The 18337-nt window shown below is 42.5% G+C and overlaps 2 protein-coding genes across 2 annotated transcripts; one reads left to right on the top strand and one right to left on the bottom strand.

Moving 5' to 3' along the window:
• The first annotated feature begins 7491 nt into the window (after window positions 1–7491).
• Window positions 7492–11967, top strand: mief1 (mitochondrial elongation factor 1). Its single transcript, XM_029438516.1, has 5 exons — window positions 7492–7628; window positions 7869–8022; window positions 8123–8303; window positions 8708–8979; window positions 9104–11967. Exons 2-5 carry the CDS (start codon window positions 7876–7878, stop codon window positions 9941–9943), a joined length of 1440 nt encoding a protein of 479 aa, XP_029294376.1. The 5' UTR covers window positions 7492–7628; window positions 7869–7875; the 3' UTR covers window positions 9944–11967.
• Window positions 11968–12332: 365 nt separating this feature from the next.
• Window positions 12333–17580, bottom strand: LOC115012740 (cathepsin D-like). Its single transcript, XM_029438522.1, is given in 10 exon segments — window positions 12333–13050; window positions 13410–13508; window positions 13670–13814; window positions 14325–14447; window positions 14677–14876; window positions 15181–15299; window positions 15894–16017; window positions 16888–16952; window positions 16955–17040; window positions 17391–17580. Coding segments are annotated over 10 exon segments (1191 nt in total). The 5' UTR covers window positions 17459–17580; the 3' UTR covers window positions 12333–12888.
• Window positions 17581–18337: the final 757 nt, after the last annotated feature.

The following is an 18337-nucleotide window of genomic DNA, read 5'->3' as shown; positions in this document are numbered from 1 at the left end:
CCCTTGCAAGGAGTAAATACTCCCAAACTGAGCCCTAACTTAAAAGCAACACACCCTCTTCTCACTTTTGATTTGTCCTCCTATCCTGATGTCTTTTCTACTCTCAAAGGGCAGAGAGGCCTGTATGATGCTTGGATCAACTTCTCTTTGCAGCTTTCCCTGAGGCAGACTCTTGGGGAATCCGCTGCCAAGCACATGCTTGTCACACCTACCCATATGCGGCACTACAAACATGGTCGTTGTGATCCCACATACTCACTCACCATGCATTCTCACAAGTTAGTTAGTGCCTTGTCATCTTGCATCGGCTCAGATAACACAATCCAATACACTGCTGACCTGCTACGCTTGTTCCATGTTGCATTTTTGGAGCATAGGAGCCTCATCAGAAACACTAAAAGTGGTCATGGAGTTGGTCCCCACCTAGCTGCCCTGCGTCGATCGTTGCCATCTGACAACCCATTGAAGAAGTACCTGGACGCCTTTGGATGTCCATCTGTGTACCTCACAGGTACAGATCTGATGGAGGGTGTGGAGTGTGGAGTAGGGAATGTTTATGCCCAAGATCAGCTGGCTGTGACCTACCTTGGAAAAAGCGACAAGGTTCGCATTGTCCTCAATGGGAAAGGGAGCTTTGCTCTGGAACTGGAGAAACTTCAAGAAAGTCTGAAGATAAACCTGAAGTTAGTGATGCTTCTAGCAGTTAGATATGCCATTGCATACCAAATGGGAGCCCTTGAGCGTCCATTGAATCAGGGTCAAACAGAGAAAATGAATGGAGAGACATACCACTGCCCAGAAAGCCCAAACAATTGCAAAGCCACTGATGACTCCACCTCCGGCATGAGCACAGACTACACTCTGGTAATCCATGGTGGGGCTGGAGAGGAGATGATGCTAAACACCGAAGTGATTGGAGTTATTGAGTTTGCTCTACAGACAGCTTTAACCCTTGGATCCCAAATGCTTCAACAAGGTGGCAGGAGTCTGGATGCAGTTCAGAAATCTGTAGAAGCTCTGGAGGACTGCTTTCTGTTTAATGCGGGTAAAGGCTCAGTGTTCAACAAAGATGGCAAAAATGAAATGGAAGCAACCATTGTGGACGGCAATGCAATGAGGTCAGGATCTGTTGCTTGTGTGCAAAATGTGAAGAACCCAATAAAAGCAGCCAGGTGTGTCATGGAGAAAAGCTCCCATTCACTCATTGTAGGAGATGGCGCTGAGGAGTTTCTGCAAGGGTTGGAGGAAAAGGAGAAGCCTGTTGGGCCTGAGTATTTCTACACTGATATACGTCACAGACAGTTAACTGCAAAGCTCACTGTTGGAAATACCTCAAAAAACAATCACCCTCAGACAGTTGGTGCTGTGGCCTTGGATCGTTGGAGTGGGATTGCTGCTGCATCGTCCACAGGTGGGCTAGTAGGCAAGCTGAAAGGGCGAGTTGGGGATACAGCAGTAGTAGGGGCAGGAATATATGCTGATGACAAGTTAGCTATTACCTGCTCTGGAGATGGAGATGTATTTCTGAGGCACACGGTTGCTCAGAAAATAGCCAGTCTCTACCACCACACAGGCTATAGTCTTAGGCAGGCATGTAGGGAAGTGATGGCTGAAAGTCTAGATGGGATCTGTGCAGGAATCATTGCTCTGGATTCTAAAGGTGATGCCATCATTGAAACAAATGCTGATGTGATGTTTGTGGCCTCAATGATAGATGGCATTTCACGAGTAGAGGTCCTCAGGCCCCTCAAGAGCTTCTCTGATATAATCTGGGAAACTGATGAGTTGTTTGCCTACCTGGATCCCAACCCCTGGATTCTTGGCTCAACCATTCTGAAGAGAAAAACTCTTAGCGGGGCAAGCAGCATCTTCCAGTTAGCTACACCGGATGTTTTGGCTATGCTACAAGGAGCAAGAGCTGTGTCGAGCTTGCTGTGTGAGCGATTAGGAGTGCTGCGCTGTGCATTAGTTTTCAATCCAACCCCAGATAAACCAGCACAAATCAGACTGCTCCCGCTTCATGGACTGGAGCCAAAGTGGCAGCCCCATGTGGCAAGTAAAGAGGAATTCCACATTTATGATCCTGGCTACTGCACCTCAAAAAGTGGCCCACGCTGGGATGATGAGGCACTGGCCCAGGTTCAAGCCAATATTAGAAACGGACTGCCAACACCAAATGCACCTTCTTGCTTTGACTTTTTTGGAGACGCTTCCAATGATAACTTGTTCAGTCGTATTGTACGTGGAGAGCAGCAACAGTGGAGAGTGTGGGAAGACAGTGAGCATGTTGCCTTCTTGACACCGTACCCAAACACTCCTGGACTAACCGTTGTGGTGCCACGCAAACAACTTACCAGTGACATCTTCAAATTGGAGGAAGCTGACTACAAAGCGCTGATCTTAGCCACTTATAAAGTTGCCAAACTACTGGAAAAGGGGATGAGAGCTCGAGGTGTTGCACTGATCTTTGAGGGCTTTGAGATTGATTATGCGCATGCCAAGCTAATCCCTCTGTTACCTTCACCAGATGGCACAAAGCCTGCTGAACTGCAACCAGAATGCTTCCAAAACTACCCTGGATATGTGTCATCTCTGAATGGCCCAGCTGCTGACCCTGAGGCCCTTAAAAAGATCCACTCAAAAATCACCCAGTGCAGGCCCACTCATTCATGGCAAGACCCTCAGTCTCACTCTACACTTGCCATAAAGAGCCAATGGTATCGCAACCTGTTCCAGATTCAAAACACTCTTTTCCACAGCACAGTGGAATATTTCCACAGTTCCTGCCAGTACTCCTATGCTCTAACCCCTCTCACAACAGACACCATTTCTTCACCAATGGGCTTGGGATCTGACTCAGAACCAGTTTGTGTTAACATGCTTGGCCAGGACATCTACCTTGCTGACTCAATGCAATTTGTACTTGAATACTTCCTTCGCTTCCAGGAGAAACTGCCAGGAACATATTACATATCTTCCAGCTTTAGAGGGGAAGATCCTGATGCCACACACTTGAACCAGTTCTACCACGTGGAGTGTGAGCTGTTGGGTGACATGGACGATGCCATTTCCACAGCAGAGGGATACTTGGCTCATCTCACCAAGTCCATGTTGAAGAAACACTCTGATATGATCCTCAACACTGCTGGGACCCTTACACATGTCAAAGCCATGCTCAGAAAGCTGGATGGAAAAACCCCACTACCAAGAGTTCCTCTTGACCAGGCCATTCCCATGATGCCCTCTGCTGAATGCTTAGAGTGGGTACAAGATGGCCAGCCGCAGTTTGGCAGAAAGCTAACACGCAAAGGAGAGCATGTCTTGATAAAGAAATATGATGGCGCTGTTTGGCTGACTGAGATGGACCATCTAGGAGTTCCCTTCTACCAGGCCTATGTGGAGGGTACTGGCCGGTGCAAAGCCAAAGCTGCTGACCTTCTCCTGGGGCTGGGTGAGACTGTGGGTCTTGGTGAACGTCATTCCACCTCCGAGATGGTAAAGGAGGCCCTCAGGCACCACGGGGTGCCAGAGCAGTCCTACAAATGGTACATTAACATGCGTCAAGTACAACCACTCCTCACCAGTGGATGGGGCATGGGGACGGAGCGCTACTTGTGTTGGCTGCTTCAGCATGATGACATCAGAGATTTACATATCATTCCTAGGATGAAAGGAATGAAGTACATGCCCTGATCATTAGTAGTCCAGGTGCCTACAGACCACATTACATGTGATATAATTTGTAATACTTGTAATAATGGGGCCAAATAGGAATATACAGTATACATTTTAGCCATAAAAACGCCTCAATAATCCAGATGTTGGGACTTTCATCCAGCTTTGAGTGTCTTTCAATCATTACCAATGATCTTTCATGCATTGCCCATGACTAGAGAAAACATTCCTACACCCCTTTCAAAGTAAAATGTCTTGTGTTATGTTATAGCACTGCAACAGAATCGGAGGTATCATCGCAGAAAATTAACTTAATGTAGAGAAAGTTGAATTTGAAGTTAGAAGAAGTAAATCAGCAGTTGTTTCTTAAATGTTAACATGAAGAGTTGTGTTCTTTATTTAGTGGTAAAGCTATAGTGACAATGTCACAGCAAAGTACTAACACAAAAAGAGTGTAACTACAATTTGAATGGTTTCTTGTATTGTATTGTATCATCTTTTCTTGGTGTAAGACTTAGTAAAGGTGTTGACAAAAAAAATTGTTACAGGATATAAAGACTATGGAGACATTTTTCAGACTATGTAAGGAAAAGGTGAAGAAACACATATGATTAAGTCTTTGTCCATAAATGATGTGGTATTATTTATGTAAGCAAATTCTTTATATTGTTCCTCAATATATTGTTTTTGTTATATTTCTATAACAGTTTATGTATTTAAAGAATCTTCTGAAAACCATATGGGTCATGTATCATTGCTCTTTTTAATGAATTTATAATGACTTTTGAAATAAACATCAGGCATCATCTGGATGGATTACTGTCAAGGTCAGTTGTACCTGTTCCCAGAAGTCTCTGATCAAGGTGGCCTCAGACAGTCATAGGCACATAGCAAAGCTAATATTTGTACGTGTAAATATAACATTTACATTTTAGATAATGAATGATAGCACAGGGTGAGATTAGAAATTGATTTATGATGTTCTCTGGGCACCAGATTTGAAAGACAACTAGCTCATTTAACAGTGTTTATCAACTATTTAAAAAGTAACTTTAACTCGACTTTAACTAAGTGCATTTACCTAATTTTGAAGTACTTGTACTTTACTTGAGTATTTCCATTTCCTGCTACTTTATACTTCTATTCTATTACACTTTAGAGGCAAATATTGTACTTTTTACTCCACTACATTTATTCGATAACTTTAGTTAGCCTACTTTAAAGATCAAGATTAATATTACAAGAAATTAATCAACAAATAATGTATCAACATTAAAGTAATGAACACATTATTGCATCAATAATTATAATCCAATAATATAATATATATTATTCTGAAATGGGCCATTGTGCAAAATTAGTACTTTTACTCTTTGTACAGTATATTTTGATGCTAATACTTTTGTACCTTTACTTAAGTAATATTTTTAACTTTTACTTGTAACAGAGTATTTTTTCACTGTGGTATTGCTACTTTTACTTAATAATAATAATAATAATAATAATAATAATAATAATAATAATAATAATAATAATAATAATAATAATAATAATGATACATTTTATTTATTTTCAGGACACCCAAGGTCACCTTACAGTGCATTTATAAGTTAAAACAGCTAAAACAAAGACGGAAAACAAATTAGTTTTTTTAAGTAAAAGATCTGAGTAAATCGTCCACCACTGCTTAACGGCCTCTGAAATTCTTGTTTTTGCTGACCTTGAGTGGTTCAATTTCTCACCTTGCTGTAGTGATCTAAAGGTGTACACCAGGACCCTATGACAACACTGCTAGGTGTGGTTAGAGAGGAAACGTCTTTTAAAATATTATATATTATAATATATCTGTTTTCCGAATGAACATTTTTTTATATTACCACTCTCATTCTAAGTTTTTCCACCCATCACTTTTAATTAATTGATTCATAGCAACAACCAGAAGTAACCGTAACGTCCTACAATTTCCATGATAGAGACACACAAACATGAATTCCTGAATGCATCATGTAAATCTATATGATTGGGCAAATAAATAATTTAGGCTAGTGCAGAAATAGTGTTAAAAAAAAAGCAATACAAAAGTGAATACAAGCGTAAAATGAATGACCCTTTACACATATAATAAGTAAGTAAATCATTAAGTAATATAACAACATGATAATAACCCGGATGTAGTATGTGAGTACTATTTGTTTCCGGTTGTCACTGTCGAATCTGACCCCCGGCTTGAGCAGAGCTCTGTATCTGTCTGAAGATATATCTTTGGTCTAATTTCTGAAACGTAGGTTGGTCGGTTTCTACTTTTATGCTGTTTGTACTTGTGTTTTTGCTTCCACTATATCCTCCGCGTGTTTTTACGAGTATGTCATGTCAATAAGGCTTGCTAAAGGTAAGGTCAGCGCTTTCGTAGCCTAAAAGCTAGTTAGCGTGTTAAGCTAACTTGCTAGTCAAGAGTGAGCGAATGTGTGACTTTCCGTTGAGCCAGCCATTTTCTAAACATAATTGAAGCACGATATATTTCATTGCCATAATTTTACAGTCGGTAGAAGTAATTATCACGTAACAGTAGGTGGTCACCACGGAGACGGTGAGCCACGGTTTTAAGATAACTGGTCACATTTGGATGGTTGCTAACGCTACAGTCTCTACAAACTGACGCTGCCCCTGAGAGGCAGTGCTGTTGTTGAGTGTGAACCATCTAACAGACTAAATATAAACTGGCAAAGGAGCAGGTTGTTTGACCTCTTGCATAAAGGTGGTGGGCTCTTACATTTGAATTGTAATATATGACCTACTACATCCAAGCCAGTGACTGATGGAACACTATTTCGGTCTTTGGTCATAGATGAACTCTGGGACAATGTTTTTTGTGTTTATGTGTTTTATGTTTAAAGTGATTATCAACCAAGAGTGAATGGCAGGTAGCTTTCCCCGGAAGCCTCCTGCATGATTTCTAAGTGCAATGCATACAATGATGAGATAAATGAAAATCTCTACAGTAGCAAACTCTTGTTCAATCTCTCTCTCTCCACGCTCTCTGATTGACTTCATCCTTCGACCACCATGGAACCAGCATGATCACCAGATTTAATTGTTGGCCCATATTACTTTTTCTAATAGTTTAATAGATATGGTTTTATATATATATTAATATATTTGAAATTGGTGCTACATGACCAGAGAAAAAGGGTTGTGGCATTCCCTTTTTTATTGAAAAGGTAGAAAACATACAACAACCAAAATGCACTGTGCTTATTACGACGCTATCCTCACCAACTGGCGGCGCTTGACTCTCAGCTGTGGCGGCCTATTCCTCCTCCATATGCCATATTTCTTCAGTACTGTATTTCTGGCTCATAAATAGCTCTGAATCTCGGATTAAAAGAATTACACAATTCCCCTCTCTCAGTGAAGGCAGGCATAAAACAAAATGTCGAAGTACAATCTGTAGGTTGAACAACAACCCTAGAGCCGGTTAAACACATCATTAGGTGGACTTTTGCGGGCAAATAGTTGGGGAGCAAGGAAGTTAAACATTGTGTATTTGCATATACTGCCCAAATTGTAAGGTTACAAGACTAAAAATCTTCAAAGTTTCTCTTTAACGTCAGTCCTGTCATCACATAACCTCTGCTCTCCTTTCCCCAGGTACCAGGGTGTCCCCCCTCTCCATGTGTGGTCACTAATGGGCGGCTGGTCTCGCAGTGCCGTGCTGGGGCTGTACCGGGCACTGCTCCGCGCTGGGCGTCAACTTCAGTACACTGACCGCAATTACTATCGTTGTGCAGTGGCTCGCGAGTTCCGCCGCTGCCAAGCCCTGACAATAACTGAAGATAAGGAGGACGCACTGAAGAGGGGCCAGTTCTTCCTCAACAGCCGATTGGGAGGGCTTATGTAGGGGGAAGGGGTCATCTGGAGGTGGGTTAAAGGTCATCTGGAGGTATATCACCCAGGTAGGTTTGCAAATAAGAAAATATTCTTTATGTCAGCAATAAAAATGTTTAGATCTGAGACATTCTTTGTGGGGGATGGTGTACATTTTAATAAAGGGCAAAAGTCATGAGTAAGACCATGTAAGGTGTGGCTACTCGTAGATGTTCCTTCTTTAGGGGCAATATTTAATCACTATAGCAAAATAGCCTTTTCTGAACCTATCCTCTGTCTTACCCTTTCTTAATCTCTTCTGTATTCAGTGGTAGGATGGCGGGGGTGAATGGAGACCGTAAAGGGAAGAAAGATGACAATGGGATTGGCACAGCCATTGACTTTGTGCTTTCCAATGCCAAGCTTGTGCTGGGAGTGGGAGGAGCAGCCATGCTCGGCATTGCAACACTTGCCGTCAAAAGAGTAAGTGAGAAGCCAGTTGTCTCCCAATTTTTTAAAATGCACTTACTTAAGCATCCATACTAACGTGAACAATGTGCTCACACAATTCTTTGTTGCGCAGATGTACGACCGCGCCATTAGTACTCCCAACAGCCCCACCAATATGGAGCAGACGGGGAAGAGGAGCTGGGAGGAGCCCGCCTGGATGGGTTCGTCCCCACGGGTACTGAACCATGACATGAAGTCCACAGTTAGCAGGTCTCTGCAGTCTCTGCCCACTTCCACACATGCTTTCGAACCAGGTGAGGAAAAGTGACCTTTAAGACCGAAGTTAAATCTGTCCCACGTCATTGTCTCGTATGTCTTTTTCCTATAATATTATGCAGTTTTTAGCGGCTTAGACTTTCAGCCTGCTGTCATTTATCTGTTGACAGATGGCCTATTTGGAGGATTCTTGCTCTTCCTTTACAGTGGGTGTTGGCTCTCTGTAGTGCAGTAGTTAGTCAGCCAGGTGCTTTTATATTAGTTTGATATGAATGTAGTTAAACCATTATTTTTAGTTATTTCTCAGATATTGTAGAAGCCTCTTAATTTAGTATTTGTAGTCATTATTTTGAAATGGTGGAAGAGGGAAGGTCACACAACTTTCCTCAATCTATCAACGTCATTTCACACAAATGTATATTTTAACTTCTAATCTCCTCAGACTGTCTGCGGAGGGCTGTGGGTCGATCTGCTTTGGGAGGCAGCGGTTCCACCCAGTCGGACCTGCAGCGGGCCCGTATGCGTCTGTCCCTGCAAGAACATCTGTGGGACTTCTACCAAAATAATGTCAACATCCCCGCTGAGGAGCAGGCTGTGGCGAGGAGGGCAGCGCTGGACATCTGTGCAGAACTCCGAGTGTTCCTTCACGCCAAACTGCCTGACATGCCGCTCAGAGAGATGTACCTGAGTGGCAGTCTGTATGACGACCTGCAGGTAAGACGCTGCACACATTTGGTTCTACTTTAAGACGATCTAGTTGACTATTCATTTTGTGTCATTTTGAGAAAAATAATTGGTTCGTAAAAGTTCAGTTTTATCTTCTCCCTCCATCTTTTAGGTAGTGACGGCAGACCACGCGCAGCTCATGGTGCCTCTTATCTTGGAGAAGAACCTGTGGTCGTCCATCCCCGGGGAGGACACCATCATGAATGTCCCAGGTTTCTGGCTTATCCGCAGGGAGAATTTGGAGTATTTCCCACGGAACAGCAGCTACTGGGACCGCTGCATGGTCGGAGGCTACCTCTCCCCTAAATCGGTCCTCGAGGTCTTCGACAAGCTTGTGGCGGGCTCTATCAACTGGCCAGCCATAGGAAGCGTCCTCGACTACATCATTCATCCTGTGGTTCCCTCTGAGACACTGACCCTGGAGGTGCAGTACGACATGGACCGGAAACTGTACGTAGACTTCCTACCATTACTCGTGATGGAAGACGGAACCTCACTGATCGCCAAACCACATCGACTCGCTGCAGAGCGCCACGAAAACCTGTGGCGGCAGAGCTTCCGTGTAGCTGAGACGGCACGACTGAGGGCCCTGGACCAGGAGGACGGAGGCTGCCGATGCGCCTGCCTGAAGCTGGCGAAGGCTGTGTGCAAGCTCAACCCCGCCCTCAACCGGCTCAACGCCAGCCAGCTTACCAACAGCATCTTATTGCTGTGCGAAAAAGAAGGCGACTGGACACGGGAAGCGCTGGCCGACCGGTTCCTCCAGCTGCTACGAGCGCTTGTGGGACACCTAGAGGCCGGGAGGCTGTCGTGCGCCCTCAGCCCGAAAGTTAACTTATTCTGTGAGCTGACTGAACAGGAAGTGGACGAGCTGGGGTACACACTCTACTGTGCCCTCTCTGATCCTGAGGGGCTCCTGAGAACTGCCGTGGAACAGCCGCACCAACCCTGACAACCTCGCGATGGGATGTTACTACACGGCTGCGTGGCGTTGACTTGTCAACCACTGTTTAGTGGGCAATGGTGACTTCAAGCCATAACGAGGTTCCTGGGGAGAAAAAAAAAACTGCATGGAATCGTCTGAAACACTCTGTCTCTTCAGTCTTAAACGCCATCAGTGAGAAAATGTAATACAAACAGTAGCAGTTATTAAGTGTTGAGCTCTGTACGAGTCTCAACATGAAAGCTGTATGTGGTGGGATCATGCAAATGCTATTTTAATCTCAGATGAAAGTGAAGGCCAATTGGAGTTCACGGCTCTCACTTCAGCCATTGTATTAATGAAGTTGAGAGTAGACCTGCTGTTATACATTAGGGTGGCGGTATTGCACTCCGCATTGGTTGATCCATGTCAAAATGGAAGGTGAAGATGTTCTGTACGAGCTCTTTTTAATGTGTTGGGGGAGTTTTAGGCGGTCCAATGCAGTTAAAAGTAGTTTACTCTGTTTTGAGATGGGTCCACACCCCTGTGTCAAGGGATAGTGTGTGTGTGTGTGTGTGTGTATATGCCAACCCGACTCTAATAAATTGTTCATCAGCCTAAAGAGACAAGCTAACTGTCCTTTCATGCTCCTTTTGTCGTCACATTAAATACTTTTAGTGTTGAAAGCAAGGTTTTGTAAGAACTTCATTAATACAGTGGCTGGGTACAAGATTTCTGAATGCTTTCCAGGGGTCTGCAAAAACAAACATTGGGCTGTGACTGGAATGCGTGCAGCTCGCATGTGTTATCTACCTGATTAGAAATCAAACGAGGGAATATACAACTTGTATTTGCAACTCGCACCATTCAACTATGAATATGATGTACAGCTAAATATACGTCCATAAATGGAACATGCTACCATTTATGGAAAATGTGATGTTTCTTATTTGTTGGTGATCATGAAAAACAAAACGATACAGCGCCACCATTTTCTCTTACACCTATTTTGGCGAGAACGGAAGCTATTTCCATGTGACTGTGTGTCTGTCTAATACAGAGCTGCTCTTTGTTTGTTTTGAAAAGAAGAAACTTTTACGACCTCCTGAGGTTATTTTGCACTGTCTGTCAAAATGTTAGTGAGTTGGTCCAAAGTGTCTCAGGACATTCTGCTTTCATTTAAATCCCACTTTCCTCACGCTCATTACCTTCAGTATTGACTTTTTTTTCAACATTTGTTGCATACACTAACAAAACCAATGGCTGGACACTTCAGTTTTTCAGCCACGGTCCCTCTGCAGTTTGAGAAGTCCATTACCCACAACACACTGCTGTAAACATGGTACTAGCGGTTTGTCCTTAGGTGAATTAGTCTCAGTATTAACTTCCTGCTCTGAAGGCAGTTAGAGCATGGTATTTGTGTCTGTGTGCACATTTTAAATCCACATTAAACCCTTATCTTATTGGTGCCTAGCTTAGAGTAGGTAGCCAGACCTGAATCAGTGCAGTACACTAGGAAATGTAAGTTCTGTACATGACCTGTAGTGACACTCCTGTCCAGTTTACGTGTATATTTATAGATTACAGGTGCTAATCTTTTACATTGTGATCTGATCGAGAGGGATCCACTCTCAGATCCTCGGTTATATAACAGCAGCTTTGATGGCCAAAGTTTCTGATGCTAGATTAGCCTGCTACAGTGCAGGTGACAGCAGGTGGAGTCAATAGAACAATAGCTCCCAGACTGTCAAGTGAGGCTTATGTCTCACTCTGAAATGACTACCCAAAACATGTCCGACAATAATCACATGGTTGCTTTTTGTTCTCACTTTTAGCCTTAGAATGAAAAATAAATGCAGTAATATGGAGCAATTCCCCCTCAACCCCCCCAGCCCACTGTATAGTGTACAATATGGAGGGATTTGGGTTTATAGTTCTGTTATGCGTTCAGTTAATCATCCAGATAACGGAGATACAGGTGAATATTTTTGTATTTATTGTACATTTTTAACCAAAAACAATAAAGAGCTGGATATTATTTGCATTCAAGTCAACATGTAAAGTATCACTTATTGTGCTTCATTAAGTGCTTTGTTCTGGATATAAAATTAATCCACAGGAGATCAGGTTGAAGATGAAGAGTCTTCCTTCCTCACGACTGCTGAACGGGTCACTGTGCCACATGTGTAATGTTACTGTAAAGACAAACCCAAAGTAGACGACTACCTCTACCTTGTGGCGTTCATACTAGCCATATGCTTTGTTGCATGCTATGCATTTCCCCCCCCCCCCTCAGCCTCTTTTAGTTCAGCTCTGGAGTTGAACATTGCAGCACTTTGTATACTTCCATTAAATATTACAAATGATAATGTAGATTTGTTGTTTTTTTAACATTGCAATGTAAACACAGTGTCATCCATTCAAATTTGACAACATTTAATGTTTTATTTAGTGACATGATAATAAAAACTCAAACATCCTGAGATGTCAGTGTACTTAAGAATCCTAAATTATACCTATTAAGACATTTGGAACTGGAAATGTTCAATTGTTGGGAATTAAACAAATTAACAAATTACACAGTTTTAGTTTGTTCCCCTCCAAGCATCTACATTGCAAAACATTTAAACTACACAGCTGTGATTGAATCCTGCCATATCAAAAGATGGCGCTCAAACACAAACGCAGTTCCACAGAAAAGGGAGGGAAGCAGTCCCGTTGTTCAGTGGCACAAAGCATCTACACGACATTAAATGTGGCGAAATGGCTAATGCAGCATCCGCATGTAAACCTTGTTATTCTAAGCAGATGTGGGAGATTCATGTGGCAGTGATGTACAACAACCATTAAATGCATAAATTGCTGCAAAGGAAATAACGCAACTGATGAAATTCAGCTTTGCTTGGTGCGACCGTGAAAGTCAAATAATCACTAGAAATGAGAAGTGCAACACGTTTCACACAGTGTTCAGTGAACTACTTGGCGAGGGCGAATCCCACACGATCGGCGTTCCTGTCGAACACAGTGTAGTACTTCCCGATGAAGACATCTCCCAGGATCCACAGGGGCCCCGCAGGAGGCGGGACGTCCATGGCCATGAAGCCTGACAGACAGATTGTTTGACCCATCTGGGACTCCTGTGTCAAAATCAAAAGAAAATAGATTAAGTTTAGCAACATCTCCATACACCAGGGAGACAGAACCTGTCATCATAATGCAGGTGGTGGAATGTAACCAGTCAAGTACTCGCTTTTATTTATTTTTTCTGAAGTACTTTTAATACATTTTCCCAATTCTACGTACATACTTTTACTTAAGTAACTTTTACTTGCAACAGTATTTTCCCAGTGTGGCATTAGTAGTAAAGACTGCCACCCAACGCAATGGTTTGACTAATTGATGAGTTTTATGGAGCTCTGTGGCACACTGGAAAAGGCTACATTAGACTTTCACTGCTTGTGTTATAGAAGGATCAATGCTTTGTTAGTTTTGGTACCTTCATGACATAATCCTCTCCAGTCAGGTTAAACAGCTTCCCTCCAAGGTTGAAGGAGATGACGGGGAGAGATGGGATCCTCTTGCAGTCGATCCAGTACTAGAGGAGGGAGAGGACAATATGCTGAGATGAAGAGGAAACCACAGTGACCCAATTCCTCCAGTGATGGTTTTAATAAAGTTACATCTGGGATACAGGAGTGCAACTAAAAAGGCACCACATCTGTCAAATAGCTTTGTTTTCACACGAGTCAGCTCTACCTCTCCCATCAGCAGGGGCAGAGCTCCGATGGCTTTCTGCAGGGCTCTGACTTCCACCACAGGACCTATGATCAGGGACGTTCCTGTGTCGACAATAGCCTGGCAACCGGCTTTGCAGACTGTCAGCTGGTTGCCAACTCCAATTCTGCAGGGCGGGTTAGAGAGGGCGCAGCAGCAGGATGGGGCAGAGACAAAGGGCATTTGTTTATTTCCAACATCTGCTTAGAAAGGGGTTGTCATGCTACTTTAATGCTGACCAAGACAACACTCATTTAAAACTATATTATGATTTTACGCTACCCAAAAAATACCTTATTTATTTTATTTGAAATGATCTTTTCATGCATTCAACTGCTTTATGTGCGGTAGACATTTATCAGACATTCTAGGAATGCATGATCATGCATTGGCATGGTTTAGCATTTTGACACCTTGGCATCCTTCACACTTGGCATGCTTTCTGTGAGGAGGCTCTGGGTGTAGAAACAATGTAGAAAAATCATTCTGTACGACGTGAGATATAAAAACCAGGTAAAAAAAAAAAAGGAATGAATACCAAAGAGTGAGAATTGTACACAGAACAGAAAGTGAGTTAACCTCCACTGCACTTTTTCAGTTCCTTGTAACAATGAAGCCACAAAAGGTTTGTTCTCACCCGCTCAGCTCGATCTGCCAGTAGGCCTTTCGTGTGACATTGACATAGTGCAGCTCTCCGGTGTAGTACTGGGGGTCTGTCCCACCCAGCATCAGCTCTCCTCCTACTGCCGCTTTTGGGTCTCTAAAAGGAAAAAGAAAAAGACAGGGTGGCCAGAAGCATAACTTAGTGTTACATTTTACAACTGTGAAAACCTCACAGAGGCTGAATTAACAACTGGCAGCAGCAGTGACAAAGTTAAGAGAAAGATTGATAACAAACAACAAAGTCTCTCTGACCAACAGTTAAACCAAAGCAGAAGGCTGGCTGACTATTATTAATACAATGCATGCTTCTTCTGTCAGACACCAACCTGCTTATGTAGAAAGAGAAAATGTTCTGGGGCAGCAGCTTGGCAGCCATGACAGTGTCAAACACTGGGGTGACATTAGCTACTGCTATGGAGGGGTAGGCCATCCCCAAGACCCCATCGAACCGTGCCACTGCAAATGTAATGCCGGGCTGTTTCACCGCTTCACCAAACTGCTGGCCCGGAACAGGCAGACCTGCAACCTACAAGCAGCAGTGAGAAGTCTTTTAGAAAGGGAAACTTTGATGATTTCAGTGTCATCAGGTCAGACTCTCGGTCGGGGAATAAGCGTGGAACTACGGGTGGCAGTAACACAGAGGGAAGCCAAACATTGTTCATTTGCACAGATCCCCCACAATGCAATACAAAGCCTTGGTTGAAAATCAGCAACGTTTCCCTTTAATGAAATGATAGGAACGACGTGACCACTTAAATTGAGGAATGCAGTTAAACAGAAGGGCTGCGTGAGTGAGCGAGGGAATGTGAGTGAGTGTTTCTCAAACTCACAGAGACAGTGTCCCCGCTGATGAAGCCAGACAAGCTGCCTCTGCCGTACCGGATGGCGAAGGCTGTGCCATTCTGAACAAATGTGCTCGACTTCTTCGAGTTGTAACGATGATGAATCCCTAATGAGAGGGGACAGTCGATCAGAATGAAAATGTTAAGATTTTGAGGATTTAGAAATCAGATCGTTAGTCATAGTACATGATTTGAAGAGCCAGAGGGGGGACACAGCCAACCTGGAATCTGATTGTGGGGAGGACCTCAGGAGTGGCCAGAGTCAGAAGGTGCTAGCTGCTTGTTAGCTTGTTAGTATGAAGTGACAGTGAACATTTGTTGTTGGAAAGTCAAAAGGACTGCAAGCAGACATAAAACAAGACATGGTTGTTCTGTGTCACTTTAAGTGTTGGGGGGGACCATCCAAAAGTTACTATACCCACCCCTACGGCAGATTCAATTTGCTGGCCATATGACAACTTGTCTTCCATACCGTTAGAAGACAGTACTGTGATTTGACTAGTATAGTTAAGTTAGTTATACACTCCTTGAGTTTTACTAAAAACAGTTAATGAAAATTACACTGAAGAAGTCAAAACAAAAAGTGTGATATTTTAGTTACGACCGATTGGTAGATAAAGCAAATGTCTTCCAGGAAGTAGCAAACAGATACACAAATACACTTCTAGAGCATGCTGAATGAGTCAGGTCCCCAAACTTACAGCAGGCCACATCGAAGAAAGAGCAATGAATGGAGGGGACCCAGAGGTTGGAGGAGCCGGTGTCAAACAGCACACTGAAGTCTTGTGGAGGGGTGCCAATGCTGATCAGCCCATAGTACTGGGCCTGAGGAGACAACAGATAACACACTACATCTGCATCACAAGAAAGATTAAGTGTAGGCACTTTTTCACATAAAAAACTTTCACCAGCGTAACTAATAACATAGTTTAAACAGGAGCATTTGAGCGGTGAGAAAAACGCCTATTGTAACTTTGAAACGATAAAGTTGTCCATTCAGCTCCATAAAAAGTCAGAACTAAAGTTAACACAAAGGAATAAAAGACATAAAGGCTGTAAACGGTATAAATTCCATGTCAACCTCATTACAAGTTGATGAAACATGTCATTATACAAACAACCTTTGAAAATATTGGATAAGAAGCCAATCCAGCAACACAATATTCCTCTTTTACAGTTAAAAATGTATTATAATTTATCATTATAATTAGAAACATTATCAGATTTGAAAAACGTTTAATACTGAGGCAAAACTATGGCTTAAAACCTGTGAAAACTGAGATGCATGAGTTTAAAAATAGTATACATATTTTAAGTCCTTCTTTCCATTTGTATTGTAATGGCTGTTTGTCTGTTTTGTTAGTTTCCATGCCTGTATAAGATTGTTGAATCATGTGTTTTTATTTCTAAAAAGCCTTATTAACAGGGATGTCTGCAAATTGGCTAAGGCTAGAAGTCCTATATACACACTGCATCTGTTACACTATATTTAAATGTAACAATGCCTACATGTAATGTCCCTTTCAAATATATTTAAAAACTGAGGCAAAGAAAACCCAATTTGAAGTCAACCCATGTCAATATTTTCTCACTGGCAATACTACTTAAATATTAACCTTATATTAACCACAGTGCCTTGTGTCGCTTCAAACTCGTATACCTCCCTCAATTATGGTTATACAGTATTATACACACATCCATGAAGTTAGTCAGCCGCTCTACGGGCACTTCAGGTGAGGGAGCGCTGTCCGAAGCTCGCTGCTCCTCGATAAAGCTCGAAGCTCCTCCATAGACAACCCATTGTCGGTCATTAGGCGGCGCAGGCTTCTGGTTTTATGAAGGGGAACTCTGAAATGAGGAACTATGAAATTAAATATAAACATGCGCGTGCGTCATGCGCGCAAAAGCTTCCAGATACAGAGCGCTCGTGTGCACTTTCAAGCAAAATGTGTAACTGTACAAACAGTTGAGCTATGTTTAAACCTAATTCTAAGTGCATTTCATCATTACAGAGAACACTTTGAACACTGAAACACGTGCGGCTTCTAGAACAAAACAAGGAAGTTAACATAAGCGCGGGAGCATACATTAACCTGCATGCAATGAAGCCCACTGTTGCAATGAAGTGATCATTTAGGCTGAAACGTAATATTATCTTACTCTAGATGCCAAAACACCAACTGACAAACAGTATTTACCTGAAGATGGCGGCGCTTTGTGTTATCAGCAGCGCCCCGATGATACAAAACATCTTTAGCCGTGTCATTTCTGTCTTCGTATTAAAATAACTCACACTTCAGTATTGCGCTACTAACGAGCGCACAAACAGACAACTTTCAACTGACTCAGAACGCTAAGTGAAAGCGCTTCGGCAATGTCCGCATTTACTCGGTTTTTCTCGTTATGTGGCTTAGTGATTGGAGGAAAAATAATCAGCAAGGCATTCTGATTGGTGGAAGAGGATGGCCATCAGCTAGCATTACACACTGGTGCACTAGGTCTCTGCAGGGTCACGAGTTGTGCTGTGACTGAAATTAATGGCACGTACTAGCACATTGGGTCAATGTTTAAAACTCCAGCTGAGAAAAAAACGTTTCTTATGTTCTTTTAACAGTTTACTGAAGACCATTGCCCAGATAATCTAAAAACCTAACACACAGACTGCTTACAGATAATAAATTCAGTAAGGTACAATATATATATCAGTATATTTTTATCCTTGGCTAAATCAAATCTTGCACTTTTGGTGAAGCCTAATGAATGACTATGCCACTCCACCTATTAAATTAAATTAAAGAGGTCCAGTGGTTTAGGGTTGACATTTTGACACTGAGAAACAGATTCTAAAAATATTATAGTATTTTAATCAAAAGTAGGAGAACTCAAGTAGTGTCACGTGACTCGCTTGGACTTTTGTATAACAACCCTGCATTGCAAATTGGGGTCCAGTGGGGTCCACATGCTACTGGAAAAAAAATCCCCCAATAGAGTACTCCTTTAAAAATATTTGCCTCAAATCCCAAGATGTACATCATTTTGATTAGCTGCTACTGGTAATCAAAAGAAGGGTATTCTCTTCCAATAACTATATGAAATTGTGTAGTGGGTCAAATAGGAAAATACTCCTAGAGAAATAATAAACAGT

This window comes from Cottoperca gobio, chromosome 8, assembly GCF_900634415.1.
Source record: "Cottoperca gobio chromosome 8, fCotGob3.1, whole genome shotgun sequence".
Lineage (NCBI taxonomy): Eukaryota > Metazoa > Chordata > Actinopteri > Perciformes > Bovichtidae > Cottoperca > Cottoperca gobio.
The sequence above is the reverse complement of the archived record's forward strand: the minus strand, read 5'-3'. Positions and strand labels throughout refer to the sequence as shown.